At 40.8% G+C, this 25,319-nt stretch overlaps 1 protein-coding gene across 10 annotated transcripts in view; it reads left to right on the top strand.

The window, feature by feature from the left end:
* Positions 1-25,319, top strand: part of LRP1B (LDL receptor related protein 1B) — a 1,420,219-nt gene that overhangs the window by 1,243,398 nt on the left and 151,502 nt on the right. For all 10 annotated transcript variants that reach the window (XR_008308477.1, XM_053255348.1, XM_053255339.1 and 7 more), the window contains 3 exons: positions 5,751-5,873; positions 6,417-6,598; positions 8,893-9,092. Coding sequence is in view for 9 of the 10 variants with exons in the window: in XM_053255348.1 (XP_053111323.1) it covers positions 5,751-5,873; positions 6,417-6,598; positions 8,893-9,092 (505 nt within the window). In the remaining variant the exon portion in view is untranslated. The remainder of the gene's footprint in view (positions 1-5,750; positions 5,874-6,416; positions 6,599-8,892; positions 9,093-25,319) is intronic.

Below are 25,319 nucleotides of genomic sequence, written 5' to 3'. Positions count from 1 at the left end.
TAACCTAAGGTCTCAGGGTGGTTCACAACAAATTTGGACATATAAAGATTACAACCTGAGTTCCCTTCAACTCTGGTTTCATGTTACATGCAAATGGGCTGCATGTGAGACTGTAGAATGTGCAACTGTTACCATTGTACAGAAATTAAGACAGGTGCGTTCACTTTTTCATGCGCTTTGGTGTTTGAGTGAATCTGTTCTTACCTTAACTATTCTCTTAAATGGAAGATTTTTTAAGAATCTTGGGCAAAATTGAAGTGGATCATACCCCATTTGAGAAGGAAATAAATTAATAAAATGTGTTTAATGTTCTGGAAGTCCATGTTCCAGGTCAGGGTCATTCTTAATGAGGTTAAGTGGCCTGTAGCATTTCATTCACCACCCCTTCATATTTAAAATTGCAGTTTCTAATAGTGGGATATTGACAGCCCTTGTTGCATTACATGAAGACGATGCACTTACAGTGCTAGGGGTCAAAGAGACCCACAAAATACTGTTGTAATACTGTAATCACTCTTTATGTCCATATATGCTTAGACCAGAACCCATTCCTTCCATTTCTTGTTAGAAAGAACAATAGATCTCATCTGATTGGTAATAGATTAAGTGCTCACTCTTCTCAGTATCTCTAAAAACCCTCAGAAATTTGTTTTCTGACTTCAAGAGCATGGGCAAAGTGGGAATATTTTGTGCACTTGCACAACAGTGCATGTATAGAGGGACTGGGCAATTGTACATGGGCTCCAGTCATGTCTCTGATACCTCTATTTATGCATAAATTATGTTAGTCAGGATGTTAGCTTATTTTGAAGCCCTATGGAACCTGCCTATTGTTATTGAATATCCAATACTTTTCCTTTTCCTGCTCCATTTAATAAGATGTCCCTAAACTTTTGTTTCACTGACATGCATACTGTTGGCATTATTCTCATCATGATAAACACCCTTGTGTCCTACAGCCATCAATAACTGCCTTAAAGAGAGAAAGCTCCCTAAAGAGAGAGCTGCAGTCTTGGAATGTATGAATGCTTTTCATTCCTAGCTCAGGGTACCCAGCATTAGTTCAGATGCTGGACATTCACTTCCTGTCTGATTTTTTTGTAAGACAACTGATTTGTTCATGGCCCACAACAATGAAAATAATACATTTCATTTTTAAAATGTCTCAGATGTATTTAAACTAGGTAGGGTGCCACATTGAACTCAAAATATGCTCCGTTTTGTGACTTCTCCAGCATCTAAGTTATCATGCCATTCAAATTCCCGGCAGTAAGCTTTCTCCCCCAGCTGTAATACATTTCAGACTTTGAGATCTTATCCAGGTTGAGCAAAGTTGGACTCCTGGATCTCTCTTTATACTCAAACTGTGAATAATACAAAGCACAAAATATTTCTTTGTACTAAGACTCACTGGTGGTGGTAGTGTGTGTGTGTGTGTGTGTGTGTGTGTGTGTGTGTGTGTGTGTGTCTGATAGAGAGATATTAATTTTAAACTTAACCAATTTCTCCCCAGCTATCCCTAGTGATATTTTGAACCATCTCCATATTTTAAAACAGTTCTAATGGCTGCAATGTTTTCTTTATTTTAATAACCCAGAATAATCTTTGTATATGCACAGCTGTTCTGCATTTAAAATTTCCCATTAAACACATAAAACAAACTTAACTCATGTGTCCCCCAGTACCTTTAGGAAAATAGTAGAAGAGAAAACATCCCTTAAAAAAAATAAAAAATAAAAAGTAGAATGAGCATTTTCAGTCCACTCTGCCTATGAGCACATTCCCATTTTTATTCAGACTAAGTCCTGAACATCTGCTGCTAGAGAGATCACCTGTCAGATATCAGTTTAAAGGGCAAAATATATCTGCCCCAACACCAGTGAAGACACAGAAGCATCAGAAGAAATGGGCCTCAACTTTATTAATTCACAGTTGCCAATTATTATCAGAAAAGATGATTAGCACTCTACATCGAGATCTCATCTAATGAACTAGCCCCACTGCAAGTTTCTAGCCTGAAATCTTTATGGGCAATTACATCCCAGAACATCAATACAACCCAAAGCGTGACTGGTGCTCTTCTCAGTTGACCCACTAAGGTCAAGATATCAGTGAGGAACTCTGTCCGCACCCCACCAAGCATTTAAGATTGGCGAAGGCCCCCCTATCTAGAGAAGTCCCTCCTTACCGTGGCTCCCTAAGCCAGACAACATCTAGGGAATTATTGTCTTCTTATGCCAAACATGTACCTTAGGGTGTTCACCTTTAAACTGGTCTATGCATCCCAGAACCTGCTCTGTACCTGCTTGTTGAGACTGCTCCTAGCTACCTAAGGAGAATAGTGTGAAGTAGGCCTAAATAAAAAACAAAACAAAAAATCTTACAAGAAGGGCCAAAAAATTCCTACATGGATGATCAGTGAAGCCCACACTTTGCCCCAAGGTGCTGTTACCAACCCAAGTGAGAGGCTGGGTAGTCTAGCCTTTCAACTGCTCACTTGCTCTGCTGGCCCAGACTCCTCAGCCAGTCACTAAGTTCCCTTGGCCTCATGCTTCATTGTAAAGCTGCGGTGAGTAAAATCCGCTTTGCCCAGGATGTGCTCAGGGACATCATTCTCCCAGTGCATCAAGAAAATGAAACAGTTTTCTTTAGGGATGGGCTTCCCTATAGTGTTGCCAGAGAGCCCAATTTCAGGCTAGCACTCCTCTATCTGAAATCTAGCCCAGTTTCAGAGAGCACCCCTCTATCTGGATGGCTACACATCCCGGGATTACAGAATCATAGTCCCTATAGTGAAATTTTCACCTCCCTGGGTTTGGCAAGACCCACAGCTGGTTGCTCAGCATGAGCAAAGCATGGGGCAACATGCCACAAAGTGAGAATAGCGAAGACTGAATGGGACACTTGCATCCCTCTCTTTCACAAGAGAAGACAATAGCTGGTGAGCAGACCCCATTTCTTAAGGAGAATCAATCAGGGAATGAATCTTCCCTTTCACAAGAGACCACTGTGGAGCACTCCTTGGGAGTCACACAGATACGCAGTGCATTTCCTAACCTGGTCTGAATTAACAACTTAGCTGGCAAGGAGTCGGTGAAATGAGCACATCAGAACTGGAAATGTGTTATTCTTGAACACCTGGAAGGTATCCTGTTCTTAAGCTAATTGGTTGAGCGCAGCTCTATTCAACACATACCACATATCGATATAACTTTATCCTTGCCTTTGTTGGGCAAGTTATACCCAGGGTAATTAGATTTTAGCAGCAATGGACTTCTTTGTCTTGCAAGACTCTCCATACCCTCCATACTCTCCATACCCTACAGGGAAGGAGAAACCCCCTGATTGATTCAATTCTCACCCTAGGTTCTGATTTTGAATATATCTGTATTGCTTTTGTCTACTGGTGAAGATGCCAACCAATATGCAATCAATGGGAATAAATGAATAACTGGGAAAGATAGATAAACTAACCTATTGCCCTTCTAAGCCTCCTTGCAGCCTACCTCTCCTCTCTGCTTTCTCCAAGCACTTTCCACAGCAAGCCTTAATCCCGGCTCTGGTCTAAGTACCTTAGCCCGCTGAGCAATCTCTAATTAGGACTTCAAGCTAACCTATCACCAATCATATTCTTGCCTAGAATATCAGTTAAGATTTATTGCATTGCCTAACTACACTTCTGATTTCTGTGCCCCCATTTTACCCTAAATAAAACTTTTGAACTGCATCTACATCTCTTCATCTTCCCAAGACCTTAAACTTGTTCAGATTTGATATAAGAACCCAACAGCTCCCTCTAGCCAAACGAATTCCCACTTTAAGCCATAAACATAGATTCTAGCCAAACCAGCTTTTCCGGTTTTGTGCACATCCCTACTTGCAAGTCTGTGCCATGGTTTCCAGCCTCCCATGTGTATTTCTTGTTTCTGCTGCAGGGTCACAATCCATTAGGGATGTGCACAAATTGATTTTTTTGTTTCAATTTGTACCCAAACCGAAGCACCCCTGATTTGTTTTAGGTCCAAATCTGCCCCCCTCCCCCGCCAAATCACCCAAGATTCAACTTGTACTTTTCCGACTCTTTTCCGAATCTGTAATTTTCTGAATCTGAATCAATTTGGGGCAAAAAAGGGGTTCTGAGGGAAAAAGAGTGGGGTGGGTGGTAGCGCCCAATGGGTAGAAACTACCACCCAAATTTCAAAGAAATTGGGCAAAGGGGTGATTTAATTTTTTTTTAAGCTGGCACATCTTTAAGCCTTTTCCAATAGTGAATAATGGGGATTTCAGGAGCCTTATAACTCCATGTGGGGGGCAGCAGCGTGGCCCACAGCAGGTTGTGGTGGGTGGTAGTGCCCAATGGGTGCAAGGAAGCTACCACTCATTTTTCAAAGAAATTGCAAAGGGGTGTTTTAAAAAAAGTTTTGGCATTTCTTTGTGGCAGATTCGGGGCAGAAGTGTGGGTCGGGTAGTAGTGCTCCAAGGAGTGCCTGCTACCACCTAGATTTAAAATAAATTGGTGAAAGGGGTGGTTTTTAAAAATCATTTGAAGTTGGTGTGTCTTTAAGCTTCCCCACCCCCATAGGGAATAATGGGGAATTTCAGCAGCCCCATAACTCCACTTGGAGGGGGGGCACCAGAGTGTCCCAAAGTGGGTTGTGGTGTAGTGCACATAGGATGCCAACCACCCCCCAAACAGCAAGGCCACTGGGTCCCTCCCCCCGCAATGTCTGAAATGTTCTAAGAGTAGATTCTCTGGTAGGAAATGAGAGTGGATTCTTTCTAAGTTTATTCATCATTTTGCACCAAAGAAGATTATGAATGAACGAAGATGAGCAGTGATACTTTATCCTTCCTTACACACATTGGTCACTACCACCCACCACAACTGGCTCTAAGCCACCTGGTGCCCCCCACTTGGAGTTATAAGGTTCCTGAAATCCCCATTATTCCCTATGAGAAAAGGCTTAAAGATGCACAAACTTCAAAAGATTTTTTTAAATCACCCCTTTGCCCAATTTCTTTGTAATTTGGGAGGTAGCTTCCACCCACTGGGCACTACCACCCAACCCACTTTGGCCACAGAATGGATGTCCGAATCTCCAAATTTCTTGGGTCTGATCTGGGTTGATTTGTTTTGTACCCGAATCTGGGCAATTGAGCACAGGGGTGATTTGTTCTGTCTACAAATCACTCAAATAAGCTAAATCCGGGTACAAATAGTTTTATACTAGAATCAATTCACACATCCCTACAATCCATTACTCTTGAGTAAGGCTCTCCACCTACCATAGCATATTTGAGGTTGCTGGGTTCTGTCACACACTCCAGTCAGTAGGGAGTTCAGACACGTGTGTGTGTGTGGCCCCAAGCCCCCTAAGGGAGCAGCAGCTGGCTGGATTCAAAAGAGTAAGCTGCCCCAAAGGGGATTGAAGCCAGTGGAACTGGTTCGGCACTCCAGAAAAGGACTGCTGAATCAGTTCCGTGCACATCCCAACAAGAGAACACTTCCCAAACAAGAGATGAACAGAATTAATGTTGTAGATGAACTGATAATAACATATCTTTGTTTCAAGATATTGCTATTCTAATACGTACACCTCTGAGTTCTGTGGGTTTGTAGTCTCATTTTAACTTCATATTGTTGTACAACTGTCTGCATAATACTTGATTACTGAGAATTGCAGGAATGGTCATAGTAGTCGTATTAAATTTTTTATGGAAAACCTGAGGTTTATTGTTTTCCTTTTTAGGGTTTGAACAATGTGATTGCAGTAGACTTTGATTACAGAGAGGAGTTCATCTATTGGATTGATTCCAGCAGACCAAATGGCAGTAGAATAAACAGAATGAATTTGAATGGAAGTGATGTCAAGGTGATTGGGAAGTAATCATGGAATTATAAAATAATGGATTGCTAGTAAAGTTTCTTCATTTTCTTTTTTTCTAAAAACGTACTATTGGTCATGATTCAAAGGAATGCACAACTAATTCTGAATGTTTGAGAGATCTTGTGTTTATCTAATAGCAGCCCACTATGCCACATTTGAATCTAAGGAATTCCCTTAGTGAAAAATGATAATACAAGTTTGCTGTTCAAAGAAGCAAGTCAAAGCAAATTCACCATGCATATTGAAAGTAGCTTTTTGAATCCTAGCCATTGTTTGGGAAGGGAATATAAAAATGTTTAACTGAATTACTATATTAAAACAACTTCATACAGCCTAACAGAATTCTAGTTTCAATCTTGTTTGTGGGTTTTTATGATCCTTACAGTATATATACCTCCTGTCAATTATAAAGTATTAGGGATTTGTTTAGGCAATTGTATTTGTCGGTGTGATATAATTATTTATATTTACAGAAAATTAATTCCCCTCCTGTGTATTCTACTACTTACACCATTTTAATTTATCTAGGTAGTTCATAACACAGCTGTCCCTAATGCACTAGCAGTTGACTGGGTTGGAAAGAATCTTTATTGGTCTGACACAGAAAAAAGGATAATTGAAGTATCAAAACTCAATGGCTTGTACCCCACCGTCCTTGTGAGCAAAAGGGTGAAATTCCCTAGAGATCTATCCTTAGATCCTCAAGTTGGGTATGGAGCTATAATATAAATTAATGTGTTAATTGATCATATGTAGTCAGGAAAATGCTGGCTGTGAAATATTCTTGTTCTTCCTCTTCATCAGAATCTATACTTAATGGAGGTTAGTATGTATCTGCATAACTGATTTGAAGGACAGACAAAGCTTTCATAATCTAATAATTGAAAAATTCAAGGTGAAAGACTTGGGTATCACTCATGCCATTTCTTTTCCAGAAAGTCCCACTTACATATACTCAAAGAAATTCCTAAAGGACATCTCTAATTCTTTGCACGCATAAAGGAATGTTTTAAATATATGTAGTTGGTTTCAGGCTTTTTTGTTTGATGCAAAATATCATTAAATAGATAAAAGAGCATGAAAAAAGATTATCAGGAGCATTACCAGACAGCAGCTTTACTGTGGTTTTACTGCGGGACTTTACTGCGAAATTCAAATTTGCCCTAAAAAAAGATGCAAAAAGTGAATTTTTTAACCCCAGACATAAATCAGGTTACACTCTTAATGTGCAATGAAAAACTTGAATCATGTCTGGAGTGCTCCCCAATAGTTTGCAGGGGCTTTGGGGTAAATCTGGCTGATATGGGAAAGCACAGCCTCCATTCTGGAGGAGAAGTGAGCTAAAAGCCCCATCTAGAAATGCTCCAGGTAGTATTGTTTAGTATATATTTGAACAACTGTTCTTGAGAATAATAAGTAAAGCTCCGACCTCAATTAATCGATTGGATGAGATATGCATCTATAAAGCATATATTAAGGCTTCTTTCAGTAGTGCAACTTTGTTTCTTGACAGGATATTTGCCTCAAATATTAGCCAATTTGCTCTTTTACTGTGGACAGCACTTCCCCCATCAGGCACTTCTCTGAAATTTGCAAATTTGATCTTTGAATGGTAAAAGTAGAGAGCACCAAACATTATACTGCAAAATCTTCTCCTCGGGCTATAGAAACAGCACTGATTCACTAATCCTTCTCCTTCCTGAACATATCAGGAGAAAGAATATATGTATATTTACCCATTTAGTATAGCTTGGGAAGAAAATAACAAATTGGCTATTTTCCTTGCAAGCCATACTAAATGGGTCAATATACATATATTATTCTGATATGTTCAGGAAGGTGAAGGATTAGTGAATCAGTGCTATTTCTATAATTTGAGGAAATAGTTGATAGAGCTTCCATTTGTATGTCTGTCCCATTCAAATATAATATGGGCACGAGGGTCTTGTAGTAATAGTATAAGGAATGCATGGGGCGGGGGGAGAGAGTCAGCCTTCCATGCCTTCTTGCATCTTACCTCCCTGCAGTCCATTGCAACAAATTTTTTTTTCCCTTCATGCCATGGAAGTGAGTCAGAAATGGAGAAATGTGCTTGGAGGAATAAACTGAGGGATAGGAAGGTTCAGCGCCCTCTCCAATGCATTCCTTTTACTGTAAGACCACTGCCATCCATTTTATACGTGAATAGAGTGAACACGTGAAGATGTGTTTGTCTCAACATGTCTAGTTTGATCATCTTCTACACTTGTAACAGGAAATGTATCATAAGGAGATTTACTGCATCATAAGTATATGGTAGTCCTAAACACCCAAACTTGGTGTTTAGGACTACTATCTAAAGAATGATAGGAAACATAGGAAGCTGCCATATACTGAGTCAGACCATTGGTCTAACTAGCTCAGTATTGTCTTCACAGATGGGCAGTGGCTTCTCCAAGGCTGCAGGCAGGAATCTCTCTCAGCCTGATCTTGGAGATGCTGCCAAGGAGGGAACTTGGAACCTAGATGCTCTTCCCAGATCGGCTCCATCCTGAGGGGGAATATATTACAGTGCTCACACTTCTAGTCTCCCATTCACATGCAACCAGGGTGGAGCCTACTTAGCTAAGAGGACAAGTCATGCTTGCTACCACAAGACCAGCTCTCCTTGGGATACAGAATATACATAATCTAATCTAATCAAATTTATTATTACAGTCCATGACCAAGAAAACAAGGAATAAAAACAATACAATACAGTAAAAATATACAACATCAAAAGAATATATTAGATAAAACTGAGTTACAAGGATGGCAAGGTCATAAACAGCTAAGTTTATCTAATCTCATTTTACATGCCGCAACACAAAATCTTGCAATCATCTCTGTAACCTTCGAATGATGATCCATTTAAAAATAAGAAACATAATAATCATCAGAATAACCTGGTTTGTGGGTGTACATAGATTATTACTATGAGTCAGTAACTTGTATATACAACACGGTTATCAATTTTGTTCCCTAGATATTTGTATTGGATTGATTGCTGTGAATATCCTCACATTGGCAGAGTTGGCATGGATGGTTCTAATCAGACAGTTGTGATAGAAACAAGGATATCTAGACCAATGGCTCTTACAATAGATTATGTCAACAGAAGACTCTATTGGGCTGATGAAAACCATATTGAATTTTCTAATATGGATGGCTCTCGTCGAAATAAAGGTAGGTTTCACTTCAATAAATAACAATGCTGAGACATCCTGTTCTTTACCTAGATTTTTTAATGCTCACTGTGGGTTGAGCAACTATAGATAGGCCTGTCTCAAACCTTCCATGGCTGGGCAAGGTAATTGAGAGGGTGGTGGCCTCCTAACTCCAGGCACTCTTGGATGAAACTGATTATCTAGACCCATTTCAGACCAGCTTTCAGGTAGGCTATGGGGTGGAGACTGCCTTGGTCAGCCTGATGGATGATCTACAATTGGGAATTGACAGAGTAAGTATGATTCTCTTGCGGCTTTCGATACAATTGACCATAGTATCCTTCTGGAGCATCTGAGGCGGTTGGGGGTGGGAGGCACTGCTTTGCAGTGGTTCCACTCTTATCTCTCAGGCAGATTCCAAATGGTTTCTTTCGGGGACTGTTGTTCTTCAAAAACTGAACTTCTGTATGGTATCCCTCAGGGCTTCATATTGTCTCCGATCTTGTTTAACATCTACATGAAACCACTGGGAGAGATCATCAGGAGATTTGGTGCAGGGTGTTATCAGTATGCTGATGACACCCAAATCTATTTCTCCACCTCAACCTCACTGGGAGGAGGTATAACCTCCCTAAATGCCTGTCTGGAGGCAGTGATGGGCTGGATGAGAGGTAACAAGCTGAGGATGAATCCAGATAAGACAGAGGTACTTATTGGCTGCTTATTGGTTGCTTTGCTCTTCCTAATTGTTCTAATATTGAGCACTTGGGCCAACTTTGCCTCACAGGGTAAGTGGGAGTCATGCAGTAGGGTTTCCCTCCTGCCAACTTTTGGCCCTTATAAAGGAGAGCAATGTCAGGGGTGAAGCCTCTGGCACAATGCCACAGGGGGCTGGCCTATGGTGGAGGCTTTTGAGGTTGAGCCAGTTTGCACATCCCTACAGGGGAATGGAAGTCAGAAACATAATAGCTGTCTGGGAAAGAGTAGAAGACTCTTGCTGAGGAAAGAGTAGAAGAATTTGTCAATGTGTCCCTTAAATTATTAATGAATTTTTAAAAGTTTTACTGGGCCTATATGTTTGGTTGTGATTTTAAATGAACTGCTGCCCTTTTGTTAATGAATTGAAATAAAGGTTTTGTTTGTGTGTGTGTTGGGATTTGAAACCACAACCCACCTTTGCAGGGATAAAGGACCCATTAGTTTGGTCCACCTTAGAAGGTTATTGGATCCAATAGGATTCCAAGAAGCCTTGGAACGATTTCAAGTTGGATCTGCTAATGATTCTGTCAATGCTCTGTTGCAAATTGGAATAACAAACACATTAGAAGAGTAGACACAATCACTCGTAAGTGTCCTTTCCAACCTACTTCAAAATTAGCCCCATGGTATTCTGAAGAATTGTGAGAGCTGAAGCAGCAAGGTAGATTGCAAATGGAGACTAGAGTGCAAATAGAGAAAGACTTGACTAACAGATTACAAAATAGACCACATTTGAAGATCTATACTCTGGCAATACATGCAGCAGTTCTTTTCTGCCCACATTGCATCCACAAGTTCACATCCTGCTGAGTTTTCTAGGGTTGTGAGAGGGCTAGTATAACACACACACCCTTTGAATCCAAATTTGGAACAATTTGTCACCCACTGTGACACTTTTAATTATTTTCCACAGACAAAATCTCTCATATTTTGGCCAGACTGGGCCAAACTGGATTCTACAATTAGGGTAGAGTCTGTTATGGAGGTATCCAGCACCTCCTCTTGCATGGTCAGATTGGATTACTTTCCGTTTGTGACTCCTGAAGATGTGGACATACTGCTTCAGAATGTGCATCCTATCACCTGCTCTCTTGAACCTTGCCCAACTTTGTTTATTTTATCTAACAATCAAATTATTGGAGGGTGTCTGGTAAACACCATAAATGTTTCTCTGAGGGAGGGTAGGATGCCTCCTTGTCTTAAGGAGGCTGTCATTAGACCGTATTTGGAAGGGGGGGAAAACCTGCATTGGACCCCTAAGAGTTAGGCCTCTATACGTCAACTCTAATCTCCCATGGTTGGCCAAGGTGATAGAGAGTGTGGTGGCCTCTCAGCGCCAGACAATCCTGGAGGAAACTGATTATTTAGACCCATTTCAAACTGGCTTTTGGGCATGCTATGGGATTGAGAGTGTCTTTGTCAGCCTAATGGATGATCTCTAATTAGATACTGACAGAGGGAGTGTGACTCTGCTGATCCTTTTGGAGTTTTGCAGTCATTCCATTCCTACTTCTTACATAAGAACAGCCCTGCTGGATCAGGCTCATGGCCCATCTAGTCCAGCATTCTGTTTCACACAGTGGCCCACCATATGCCACTGGAAGCATACAGGCAGGAGCTGAGGGCATGCCCTCTCTCCTGCTGTTACTCCTGGTATTCAGAGGCAGCGGAACCATCTGAAAGCTACTTCTTGGGTAATTTCCAGATGGTATCAGTTGGAGACTGTTGCTTTGCAAAATGAGAGTTACTGTATGGAGTTCCATGAGGCTCTATACTGTCTCCAAAGCTCTTTAACAACTACATAAAACTGCTGAGAGAGATCATCAGATTTGGAGCAGGGTGTTATCAATATGCTGATGACACTCAAATCTATTTCTCCCTATCAACTTCATCAGGAAATAGCATAATTTCCCTAAATGCCCGCCTGGAGGTGGTAATGAGCTGCATGAGGGATAACAAACTGAAGTTGAATCCAAATAAGATGGAGGCACTATTTGTGGGGGGTCAGGGCCCAAGAAATGGTTTAGATCTGCCTGTTCTGGATGGGGTTACACTTCCCCAAAAGATCAGGTATATAGCTTGGGAGTGCTCCTGGACCCAAAACTTTCTCTGGTTTCTCAGGCTGAGGCAGTGGCCTGGAGCACTTTTTATCAGCTTCAGCTGATATGTAAGCTGCACCCTTTACTAGAGGTAAATGATGTTAAAACAGTAGTACATATACTGGTAACCTACCAGGCTTGACTACTGTAATGCACTCTACATGGGGCTGCTTTTGTAGTCCGGAAACTACAGCTGGCACAGAATGCGGCAGCAGGTTTGTCTCTGGGACAATCCAAAGGGACCATATAACATCAATTTTAAAAGAATTGTGTTTGAATTGTATTTGGAGCGAAATACAAAGCGCTGGTTATCTATATGTGTAATTCTCTAAGGCATACCCATGGCTAATCCCGTGTGTGGCAGCTCTCGCGAGAGTTAATGAACAGAAGCACCTGATTGGGCAGTGGGGATTCCATATGCAGATGGGGGGAGGAGCCTGTGGCTCCAGGGTGACTGGGCAATAGGGATTCCATATGCAGAAAGGGAGGAGGAGCCTTTGATGGTTAATGTCATTTGGAATGAAACTGTTACTGGTCGGAAGATGTTCTTGATTGTAGAGGAGAGGAATCTATCTATCTATCTATCTATCTATAGTGGGCAGGCGTCTGCAAAGAGACGGGTCATGAGGGAAGAAAGAGCCTCTTCTAGAAAAGAAGGCTGTCGTGTGAATTAGATGAGGAGACAAGATGAACAAGATCTGTTAACTCAGGAAGGGAGAGAGAAAGAGAGAGAGAAAGAAGGGAGGGGAAGAGAGACAGCGGGGAAGAGCTAGTGGAGAAGAGAGAAAGAGAGAAAAAGAAGGGAGGGGAAGAGAGAAAGAAGGAAGGGCAAGGGAAGCGCCCAAGCCTGTCAGTGACCTGAGGGGAACGGGCGACCATGGCAGTGCCTATTGACAGCAAGGAAGGGCCCAGTCAACTACTGCTGCTGTTTGGAGCTACCGAGGCCATTGGCAGAGGGAGGGAGGCAGGCGGGCAAGGGACAGGCCTGGGCCTGTCAGCAGCCTGAGGAGAATGAGCAGCCATGGCAGTGGCAGCAGTGAGGAAGGGCCCGGTCAACTGCTGCTGCTGCTCCTATAGGGAGGAGCAGGAGCAAGGCTCGGGTGAAGGTGGGGAGGTCTGTGGGGATAGGGGCTGCAGCTTAGCCAATAGGCACCAGCAATGCTGCAGCCGACACCAAGAGGGGTGAGGGGGATTAAATAAAGGGATGGAGGAGTGACCAAGAGGGGTGATGGGGATGGAAGCAATGGGATGGATGAGGAGGAGCAGGACTGCTGCTCAGGTGAGGGTGGAGAGATCTCTGATGTGAAGGGGGCTGTGAGTGAGGGGGGCTCTAGAGTGAGGGGAGCAATCAAGTACTAGCGTGCAGATGCTTTGTGCAGGTAGGTTAAGCTAATTACCTGTAAAGCTCTTAATGGCTTAGGTTCAGGGTACTTAAGAGGGCACCTCCTTTGTCATGAACACTGCTGCCTATTAAGATAATCTGAGATCTGCCTATTAAGATAATCTAAGATGTGCACATGTGCAGAGGCGCTCTTTCCTCATGGCTGAACAGCAAGGCCGAAGTCCAAGGCCTCCACAACCCCTGGGCCCCCCAGCATCCTCTTTAGTCTGTCTTGGTTGGTGTGGTCGCTGTATATTTATAATGGTGGAACCTTTTTTCCTACTTGTCTCATATATTCTTATATATATATGACAAGTAGCAAAAAAGGTTCCACCATTATAAGCCTCACAATTCTGTTGCTTATAAATATGACAGTTGTTGAGTAAATAACTTGAAACTTGGCATGTGTGATCTACTTGATGAATTGTACAAATGTGCCAACGCACAAGGAGATCTGATTTGTTTAAAATGCCACTGCTACTGCAGTGTAAAAAGTGCTGAAAATTGACGCTTTGGTCCTTCCCCCCAAACTTTAGAAGAGTATACCTTAAATTATTGCAGATTTGGGTGGAAACAACTGATGTACTCTGACAGGCTTGTCTAGGAATAAAATTCTTTGTTGATTTGGTGTAATTGCTGCACGAAGAGTTGCCGAAATGATTAGGGCACATCCCTGTTGTACATTGTTCATTAGAATCAACACTAAATGGTACTTTGGGGATGGTATTGGATTGCCAACACTGTAATGATACCTTTCCTTTTCACAAACCATGGGAAGTTAGATATTAGACAGCAAAAAACCTACCAGTTTCAGACCAGAGTTAAGGCTATATCATTTTGGCTGAGGCTCCAGAAAGCTGGGAAATTGGAACCCAAGGCTGATGCCTTAACAGATGTGCCATGTGATCAGTAACAATGTTATGCAATGTCACAAATTGTGCTCACAACTTGTCCTCCATGCACCCACACTTTTCCTTGGTCTTTGAGGCCCAAATCAAGATGGGGAGGATGGAATGCACCACGTTGTCCTGCTCCTGTACTGCCTTAGGAAGCTTCTGCATTGCCAGAGTAATTATCCTATGAGTTGACCTATGACTATTTTTTGTTTACTTCACTAGCTTGCAGGACAGTTCTGCAGTTGGGAACAGGGCCTCTTCTAGCACCCTTCATCATCCTTATCCTGACTCAACAGAAAGGGTTTTTTATTATGCACTCCAGTAAAGGCTGGATGGCAGCACTATCTGGAACTTGTCCCAAGCTCAGGAAAAAAGGTTATCAGATGCTTCTCTATCACTGGCTTGCCTCTCTTCTGTTAAGGACTATAGACTTAGAAGATGCTAAAAACTTAGAAGATGGTCTGAAAGACTATAGATGATGCTAGAGTCACTAGCGTTCTATAGTATCTGGTCTCTTTTAGTTCTGTTTTTAAATTCTCGGCTGGCACACAGAGCATCAGAGGAGGAGGGTGAGAATAATAATAATAATAATAATAATAATAATAATAATAATAATTATTATTATTATTATTATTATTATTACATTTATATCCTGCTCTTCCTCCAAGGAGCCCAGAGCGGTGTACTACATACTTGAGTTTCTTTTTCACAACAACCCTGTGAAGTAGGTTAGGCTGAGAGAGGAGTGACTGGCCCAGAGTCACCCAGCTAGTTTCATGGCTGAATGGGGATTTGAACTCGGGTCTTCCTGGCCCTAGTCCAGCACTCTAACCACTACACCTGTTCCAGCAGATGAAGGGGTCAAATACTAATCGAACCATCTAGTAGCTGGTTCGCTCCGAAGTTTCCCTCAGGATAGCTGGCGCTCGTGACCGTCTACCCACCTACGCAGTTTTATCTGGTAAAGCGAATGATTAGAGGTCTTGGGGCCGAAATGATCTCAACCTATTTTCAAACTTTAAATAGGTGAGAAGCCCGGCTCGCTGGCGTGGAGCCGGGCATGGAATGCAAGCCGCCTAGTGGGCCACTCTTGGTAAGCAGAACTGGCACTGTGGGATGAACCGAACACCAGGTTAAGGTGCCTGATGCCGACGCTCATCAGACCCCAGAAAAGGTGTTGGTTGATATAGACAGCAGGATGGTGGCCATGGAAGTTGGAATCCGCTAAGGAGTGTGTAACAACTCACCTGCTGAATCAACTGGGTGGGGGGGAAGTAGCGGTCCTGACGTGCAAATCAGCTGTCCGACCTGGGTATGGGGCGAAAAACTAATCGAACCATCTAGTAGCTGGTTCCCTCCGAAGTTTCCCTCAGGATAGCTGGTGCTCGTGACCATCTACCTGCCCACGCAGTTTTATCTGGTAAGCGGACCAGTGGAATCCGACTGTTTAATTAAAACAAGGCATTGCAAAGGCCCGCGGTGGGTGTTGACATGATGTGATTTCTGCCCAGTGCTCTGAATGTCAAAGTGAAGAAATTCAATGAAGCGCAGGTAAACGGCGGGAGTAACTATGACTCTCTTAAGGTAGCCAAATGCCTCGTCATCTAATTAGTGACGCACATGAATGGGTGAATGAGATTCCCACACAGAACATCAGAGGAGGAGGGTGAGAAGGACACTGTTCCAACAGATGAAAGGGTCAAATGGTACCCTAGGCAGGGAGATGTGGCCTGGTACTCGAGGGGCTGAATAATTTGAGAGTTCAAATTTCTTATTCTGGATCTGGAAATGTAATACAATGAGTTTTCTAGAAGAATATAGCAATGCCATGACTGGGGATGATTGGAGTTGTAGTCCAACAACATCTGGCAACCCAAGTTTGAAAACCCATGCAATAAGGCTTAGATGCTTCATACAGTAGTGAAGGAACAGGTCGACATGGGGAATCTTTTGGTGGGCCCCAAAGACCAAGAAAGAGTGTGGGTGCATGGAGGGCAAGTTGTAAGCGAGTACAATTTGTAACATTGTATAACATCATTATTGATTATGTGGCACATCTGTTAAGGCATCGATCTTAGATTCCAATTTCTAGGCTTTGTGGAGCCAGAGTCAAAATGATATAGCCTTAACTCTGGTTACTTTGAACTATATATGAATTACTTCATTAATATATAAATAAATGAATAGATAGATAGATAGATAGATAGATCACTTTGAACTTGAAAGAGCTATATAATCTATGTCATTATTATTACTGAATTTGTTTACAAATTCATAATTGGAACAAACAATATTGTTTCATTTCTTATTAGCAGTGTATTTATTTATATACATATTGTCAAAAGGATATTGAGAAAGCTCAAGTGGGAGGCTGATTTTGACCAGCAACAGGTCCTATTCCTAACTACATAGTGTTAAGATGGTTGTCTACTCCATGGCTGGTATAAAAATAAGGAAGCACCAAAGATAGGAAGAGACTAAGAGCACTTCTGTAGCCCATGGGGACATATTTTCAGGTGGTACAGAGGGCTTTCTGGGGAGGGGGATCATCAGCAATTGTCACTGATGCAGTTATTTGGGAAGACCATCTTATTTAAGTATTATTTATTTTTCTATGTAAACCAGGGGTGTAGCAAGGTTGAAGTGGGCCCAGAGACAAGATTTTAAAATGGGGCCCCCCGCTCACTGAAGCTCAGCTCATGAAGTAAATTTATATATATATTGTTATATATATAACAATATAAATTGTTTTGTAAATTGTGGACGATGCAAGTCATTTCATGGTACTAGAGAAAGACATGCTGTTCTAGTAGCTCCAGGTCTTAACACTCACATCAATTTCAGAGGAAGACTATAATGGAAGGAAGCCCGGGCAGGTGCGCGGCTGGGGGAGCCAGTCATGTGACTTGCCTCGGGGGGGGCCAAGGCAGTGGGCCCCTAGACAACTGTGTCCCCTTGCCCTATTATAGTTACGCCCCTGATGTAAACCACTTTGGAAATTTTGGTTGAAGAGTGGTATATAAATATTTGTCGTCATCGTAGTAGTAGTGCTGTTGGCCTCCTCTTCTCGCTGTACCGTTGCTTTCTTGATCTGTATGTCAGTTCATGGGGCCAGTATTGTAATTATTATTATTAAGACATTTTTATACTGCCCAAAACTTACGTCTCTGGGCGGTTTACAACAGAATAAAAACAAAGTAAAAAATTTGTTAAGACAAAAAGGGGGGGGGGACAAACACATTACAACAATTCAAAAATTTTAAAATAATATTTTAAAAGAGCATTAAAACCATTTAAAACCATTAAACAACATTAATTAATTAATTAAATAGCATTTCTGAAATGGAATAGTTAAAAAATCTATAGAAGACAGACCAGGTTCATACATACTTAGGACAGTGGTGAGCTTCTTTGAATTGTGCATATATTTAATTGATCATTTTCATGCCTAAATTCTAATATTTGGCATTATTATGTTATATCATAATAATGCTAACTGGGCAAAGAGGCATCTTTTCAATGTGGTGATTCTCTTTATTTAATGGGGAGAGTAAATGGCCCTATCCACCCCCAGCGCTGTACTTCAATTACTGTTGCTGGTGTCTATCTTATGTTTCTTTTTAGATTGTGAGCCTTTGGGGACAGGGGGGGATCCATCTTATGTATTTATTATTTCTCTATGTAAACCACTCTGGAAACTTTTGTTGAAAAGCAGTATATAAATATTTGTTTGTTGTTGTAAATGTGTTTGCTGTTATGAATGCATTCTTTCTGCAAATAACTAATAATTCCTTTCGTTAATATTTGTAAAAATTAATTGTAATGTAATAATGTGCTGAACATTGACTTTGGTCCCCGCATGCCAAGTCATGGTTGTTTTTGGCCCACTGGGGCATTTGAGTTGTGCATCCCTGATCCAGTGTATGTCATTTGACAACATTTTAAGATTCTTTTGTTATGCTATCACAGGTACTATATTCAAAGTTGTTGTTTTTTAAATCATTTTGGTTTATAAATAAAGTATGACTGCATATTAAAGTATGACTTCCTATGAAATAGTTTACATTTACAGTTGCTTACAAAAGAGCATTCAGTAAGATATGACGTATTATGTACAATGTGTATTCATCTTGCCCAAACCAACACATTTCATATATAAAACCTGGGAAGTATTAATACTATGTCTGCTTCCGCTGTATAAACCAACCCTGTTGCCTAGAACATTTATTAATTAAAAGGGTACAAATTAACCACCTAACATATGACATACATTAGTTAGCATGATTTCAGTTTAAGGTATTATAAAATTCAATTTGTAAATTAGCATATCGGGTACAAATCTTTCAAAATTATTGATGCTAAAATGTCTTGCTGGTTCAAAGTACAAGAAGGAAGTGCTTAAGTTGTCATAAAGAGTACATAATTTAATGAGCTAGACTCAAAAGCTTAATGTTTTTATTGATAAGATGGTAAATTGCACATGAACCTTTGATTAAACCTTTGACAAAGTAATCAAAAATGTGCTTCCAGTGATGAACAGGTTAATTTAACATTGCACTAGCTCATTTAATGGACTTTTGTACAGTCTAGATTTCAGTCACAGACAATAGTTATTAAAAGCCATGCTTTCTATATTTCCTGCATAAATGCACTTTATGTAGAAAAAGGATGCAAACGCAAAAGTGTAATCAGAAATGTTAGCTCTGCCATACTGGCACAGGTAACATTTCATCTTTTTATGGGGAGTTCTGATGAGTCAGGATAACAATGCATGATCAGCTCAGAATATTTACTAGTACAGAGTACTCTGTTGGAAACCAACAGCATTTTCTGTGCTACCTTTTGAACACTGGCTTGTTCCAGCATTATATATGCATTTTTGTCTTCTGGGATGCTAGTAATAGGCTAGTAGTATGAGAATTCTCTGATGTCACTGCATTATCCTATATATTATTTATCTTTTTATTTATATGTTACATTCTGTGTAACAAATCAATAGTCTCTAGGCAGTTTACAAATTTAAACATTAAGCTATTAAAACAATAAAATTAAAAATAATTAAATGTAATTACCAAATGCCTGCTTGAACAGATGTGTTTTTAAAGCCTTCTTCTCTAGAGAGGAATGTATATGGCCTTCTTCTCTAGAGGGGAATGTATATGTATAAGGTCTGTAGACACACACGTATCCCCTGCCCTTTGATGTTCATATTTTCAGAACCTGGTATCCCAGAGCATGTGCCTTATTAGCTCTTTCCATACTTGTTCTACTAATCTCCCACATACTATGGGAAACTTGATTGGTCTGATCTAGCTGCCCATTGAGTCATGGTTGACAAATTAAATTAATTTGTACAGGGTGAAGGCAGATCTGCATTTGAGGAGCACCCTCTCCCTATTTTGTTGGTGGTGGTGGTTTGTGGGAAGAGAGAGAGAGATGGAAGGGGAAAGGATAAAAAAGAAGTGTTTTAGAAGATAAAAAGCCAAGGAGAGCTGTTAGGTTTGTTTTCTAGGGATGTGCAATTTGATTCTACCTCGAACTGATTGGGGTCAAATTAGGGGTGATTCTGAGGTTCAACTTTGAATTGAATCATCCTCAAAATAGAGAGCCTGATTTGGGTTTGTGGAGAATCACCCCTGATTTGACCTGAATTGATTTGGGGTTTCAAGCACCATGGTAAGGGAAATGGTATTCTTATGGATCACAGCCACTCCACGCCCCACCCCTTGCCTTCGATTGTGTTGACCATGTCAAGTTGTAGAATATCCTTAGGATAATGGGCATCCCAGAACACCTCATTGTACTCATGAGAAACCTATACACAGGACAGGAAGCCACAGTCCAGACAGAACATGGTGAAACAGACTGGTTCCAGATTGGAAAAGGAGAAAGACAAGATTGTATACTTTCTCCTTCTTTATTCAATTTATATGCTGAACATATACTGAGATAAGCTGGATTGGAAGAAGATGAGCATGGTTTTAAAGTTGGAGGAAGAAACATCAATAACCTGTGCTACACTGATGACACCACTCTGATAGCTGAGAATGGAGATGAACTGCAAGCTCTAGTAATGAAAGTCAAGGAGCACAGTGAAAAAATGGGACTACAATTAAAAGTAAAGAAGACTAAACTAATGGCAACAGGTACAGCAACCAGCCTCATAAATGACAATGAAGACATTGAAGTAGTGGATAGCTTCTGCCTTTTAGGATTGGCAGTCAACAGTAAAGGATCGAGCAGTCAAGAAATACACCACAGAGTAGCAATGATGGCCTTGGAAAGGATATTTAGATAAGGATATTTAGATGCCGTGACATGTCTACACTTACAAAGATTAGGATAGTTAAGACAATGGTTTCCCCCGTGACAATCTATGGATGCGAAAGTTCAACTTTGAAGAAGCAAGATAGAAAAAGTATTGACGCTTTTGAGCTTTGGTGCTGGAGAAGATTTTTGAGGATACCATGGACAGCCAGGAAAAAAAACCAAATAGATCATAGAACAAATCAATCCAGAATTTTCACCTGAGGCACAAATGACCTGGCTCAAACTATCATACTTTGGACACGTTATGTGAAGATCCAGCTTCCTTGAGAAGTCCATACTCCATAATGCTGGGAAAAATTGAAGGAAAGAGAAAAAGAGGACAACTAGCAGGAAGGTGGATGGACTCGATTACAACAGCAATGAATGCACCACCGAGAGACCTTAAAGGCCAAGTTGAAGACAGATCATCCTGGAGAGAATCTATCTATGTGGTCACTAAGAGTTGACACCTACTTGATGGCACTTAATCAATCAATCAATCAATCAATCAATCATCCTTATGACCACCAAATATTTATCAGGGCTCAGAGGAGCTAGTTTTCCACTAGGCCATGGTGTGTGAAGTGTTAAATGCAAATTAAAATAACTTTTCAGGGAAGTGATGTTTGAGGACAGTGCATGTGAGTGTTATGATTAGGAACATTCCAATTAATGGAAATTAAATTTTTTGACATCATTAATAATGCTTAAGATGCCATGCTATCGAAAGCAACAGTGGGATTGCTCTCTAGTAAGCACTAATCAAATGACCTCTTTAAATGTGGATTTTACTTTATCTGCTCTTACAAATGTATGTAAGAATCCAGTCCACCCTTACTATCTTATAGCGATTCAAAAACTCCAAGAAGATTTGCTTGAAATGTATTTCAGATGAATTCCTGAAGCTACAGACTTCTGAATGCTTAATTTAAGTTGGTTTTGTTTTATAGAATTTTACAATGAGGTTCTTATAATGTAGTGATTACTTTTCCATTAATCACTGAGCAAATGTACAAAACAATATTTCACATCTTTTCATTGAATATTTAATCTGCTTATCATGACTGTTCAGGTTTGTGCCAATCAAGCTTCTCGTTTAAGTGACAGGAGCTTTTCTTGTGGAGAGAGAAAATAGCACATGTTGAGCCTTTCTTTGTTGATGGGAGATCTTTTTGTCTTTAGTGTGCACTACAACAAAGGAAATACTTCAGCTTGAATTTGGAGGACTGTGGGCAATGGAAAGGTCCACCGTAACCCTCCCTACAATGCACCTTTTAATAGTTTTTTCTATGACTGTCCACAGCTGTAGAAGAAGCAAGGTAGCGGTTCATACAGCACAGCATAGGAACATAGGAAACTGCCATATACTGAGTCAGACCACTGGTCTATCTAGCTCAGTATTGTCTTCACAGACTGGCAGTGGCTTCTCCAAGGTTGCAGGCAGGAATCTCTCTCAGCCCTATCTTGGAGAAGCCAGGGAGGGAACTTGAAACCTTCTGCTCTTCCCAGAGCGGCTTCATCCCCTGAGGGGAATATCTTGCAGTGCTACACATCAAGTCTCCCATTCATATCCAAGCAGGGCAGATCCTGCTTAGCTATGGGGACAAGTCATGCTTGCTACCACAAGACCAGCTCTCCTCTCCATGGGAAGAGCAATTGTGTGACATTCCCTATCTTCCTCTCATCATACAAAAAGAAGAGAGAGGAAGATGGGAATATTTGCGCAATTGCCTAGGCAATTGGAAGATTCTCATCATCCTACCCTGCATTGCAAACTGCTGATCAATGCCAGGAGGTAGTGTGGCTTCTGCATTGCTTATGCAACTGGGTGAGACTATCTTTCTAGTGACTCTTATTTCTTTCACTTTTCTATCTCATGCTCTTAATTTGCTGACATTTATTTAAAATTGATAAATATCTAGGTTGTGATGATTTACTTCCATGAATGAAAGCACTTTAAAAATATGTCACAAGCTGTCTCACTTCTGCAAATATTTATTTGTATGATGAGAGACTAATAGGAACATAGGAAGCTGTTGTATACTGAGTCAGACCATTGGTCTATCTAACTCATTACTGTCTAGAGAGACTGGCAGTGGCTGCTCCAAGGTTACAGGCAGGAATCTCTCTCAGACCTATCTTGGAGAAGCAAGGGAGGGAACTTGGAACCTTCTGCTCTTCCCAGAGCAGTTCCATTCCCTGAGGGGAATATCTTACAGTGCTCACATCTGTTCTCCAATTCAAATGCAATCAGAGCAGACTCTGCTTAGCTAGGGGGACGAGTCATGCTTGCTACCACAAGACCAGCTCTCCTCTGTATATAAATCAATGTAGTTATTCACATTGGTTCTTAATGGGGTAGGGATGCTTGTGTGGAGTGCCAGGATCAGTCCTGATCCTGGTGCTCTTCACTGGAGTAGTCCGAGTTTTTTACCTGGGTTAATATAAAGGTAAAGGGGTGCTAGCACATTATTCTACTGCAATCCCCAGTTGTATGATGCAGGCATCCCAAGCATTTATAGAGCAGGGTGGCTAGAGCACCCTGCAGTGGGAAAATTCCCCATTGTACTGTGTTCCTTGTGCAGTGCATTGTGGGATTTCTGGGGGCTGGCCTTCATTTCCCCAGCCTCCAGAATGGAGGCTCGCTGCAATGCAGCTTGTGTGGGCACACAAGCAGAGCCACCAAAGACAAAGGATGGATCATCTGGGGGAATGTAGATGAGATCCTGCCTCCCCCTGCCCTTCCCAGCTCCACATACAGTCACCATGTAAATGAATAGCTAGCATGGTGGTGGTGGTGGTGGTGGTGGTGGTGGTGGTGAGAAACTACCTCCATGTGATAAAACATAATCTGCTCTAGAAATATATCATGGTTTGTAAAATGGCTGTTATGAAGTACTTTTTCTAAGGGTAAACGAAGATATTGTACTAATTAGAATAAGCTTTCATGTTAGAACTGAATAGATGCTGTGTTTGACATTATGAGTTCATATTTATCTGAATTTTTTTAAAAGAAATATGTACTATTGAGGGATGTGCAAATAAATTTGAATTTGAATCAATTTGACTCAAATCTGGGTGATTCAAGTGGTTCAAATTCCAATTGAATCACCCCATAAAAGGACAATTCAATTCAAATTCTAAATGAATTTTTGAAATTTGATTTTAATTTGATTTGAGAACTGGCACTTTTTTCAAAACATTCAGGCCACCTGACTGGTTAAATAAGGCGCCAAAACATGGTCAAATTAAATTTTCCTCCCGAACTCCAATCTGATTCGAAATAAAAACAAATTAAAGAAAATGTTTTGTGAACATCTCTAGTACTATCTCTAAAATAATAATAATAGAGGTACTAGTGGACATCCAAACTAACACAACACTTGTTCTATAAGAGAGAGGTGATTTTTGCCGACCTCCCCTTCCCTCTGGTCTGTTGTACCCCCCCCCCCATGTGTCTTTGAGGATTGCAAGACCATAAAAATATATTTCCTGGAAGCATAGTAGGATTCAGAAGGCATGCGAGATCGGCAAATATCACCCTCCCCCATAGTGCTAGCAATGCTAGCCACTATTTAGTTTAACACCAAAGTCATGTAACATCATTCAAATGAATCTCGTAACTAAGAGTATTTGATTGACATTCTTTACCAAACAATATACATTGCCAGCATGGTGTAGTGGTTAGAGTGCTGGACTAGGACCAGGGAGACCTGAGTTCAAATCCCCATTCAACCATGAAACTTGCTGGGTGACCCAATCACTTCTCTCTCCGCCTAACCTACTTCATAGGATTTTTGTGAGGAGAAACTTAAATATGTAGTACACTGCTCTGGGCTCCTTGGAGGAAGAGTGGGATATAAATGTAAATAAAAATAAAAATTAAAAAAAAAATCTTTATTAAAGTAAATGATTACCTTTGTGATTCTTGAAAAGCAATCCTTTCTTACCAGGAGTGTGTGGAATCCGAACCCCCAGAGAAAATTTTGCTAGTGGAAACTTTTAAAGTGACCATTGATATTCCTCAGATATTTTGCCTGAGCAGGAATGTTTTAAAACTTTTTCAGGCAACATTTGATGCCATTTTAAGGATGTGAAGAAGTCTCTCTAAGAAATTTCCCAGAGATGAAAGTTTGGGGCGGTGTACGAATTTGATAGATAAATAAATAAATATGTTATCGGTCATACTGAATCTCTTTTTGCTTTCTCCCAATTCCTTTGCTGTTTCACTCAAACAGGTTAACAAAGCGCTCATGCAGTGATGCTGCACTGGTGCTGGGGGAGGGATGATTTTCATTTCTCTTCCCTTCTCTCCAAAGCTGATTGTAGCCCTGAGGGAATTTTTTTCAGGAATCACAATGGGCTTTGGAAATCAATTTTTTTTAAACCATCCTTCCCTCATAGCACCAGCTATGTTAACATTTCCATTAACTGTTCCAGTGCTTCGTTATTCTGGGATATTAGCTTAGACCTAAAGAGCCCCATGTATAACTAAAAAGCACTTCCTAATTCACACAGGAAATTAATCAATTTTGTCTCCCAGTTCTTCATGTGCCTTATTTTTGTTTTGGGGGATGACAGACTTGGTCCTGAAGCAGAGTCATGTAAGCTTTTGTATTTTTTTTAACTAATAATCTCTCATAAAGAATGCCCATTACACACATTCACAGTCATATTCACGCTGGAGACAGAAAGTGACTGAGCTCGTGTAATGATGCTTTCTGTATGCAAAGACTAGTTACTTATTGTACATCCCAAACAAAATTTCCTTTACAAAATGATACAGTTGTTTTAAACACATT

Source organism: Hemicordylus capensis, chromosome 1 (genome assembly GCF_027244095.1).
Source record: "Hemicordylus capensis ecotype Gifberg chromosome 1, rHemCap1.1.pri, whole genome shotgun sequence".
Taxonomy (NCBI): domain Eukaryota; kingdom Metazoa; phylum Chordata; class Lepidosauria; order Squamata; family Cordylidae; genus Hemicordylus; species Hemicordylus capensis.
The sequence above is the reverse complement of the archived record's forward strand: the minus strand, read 5'-3'. Positions and strand labels throughout refer to the sequence as shown.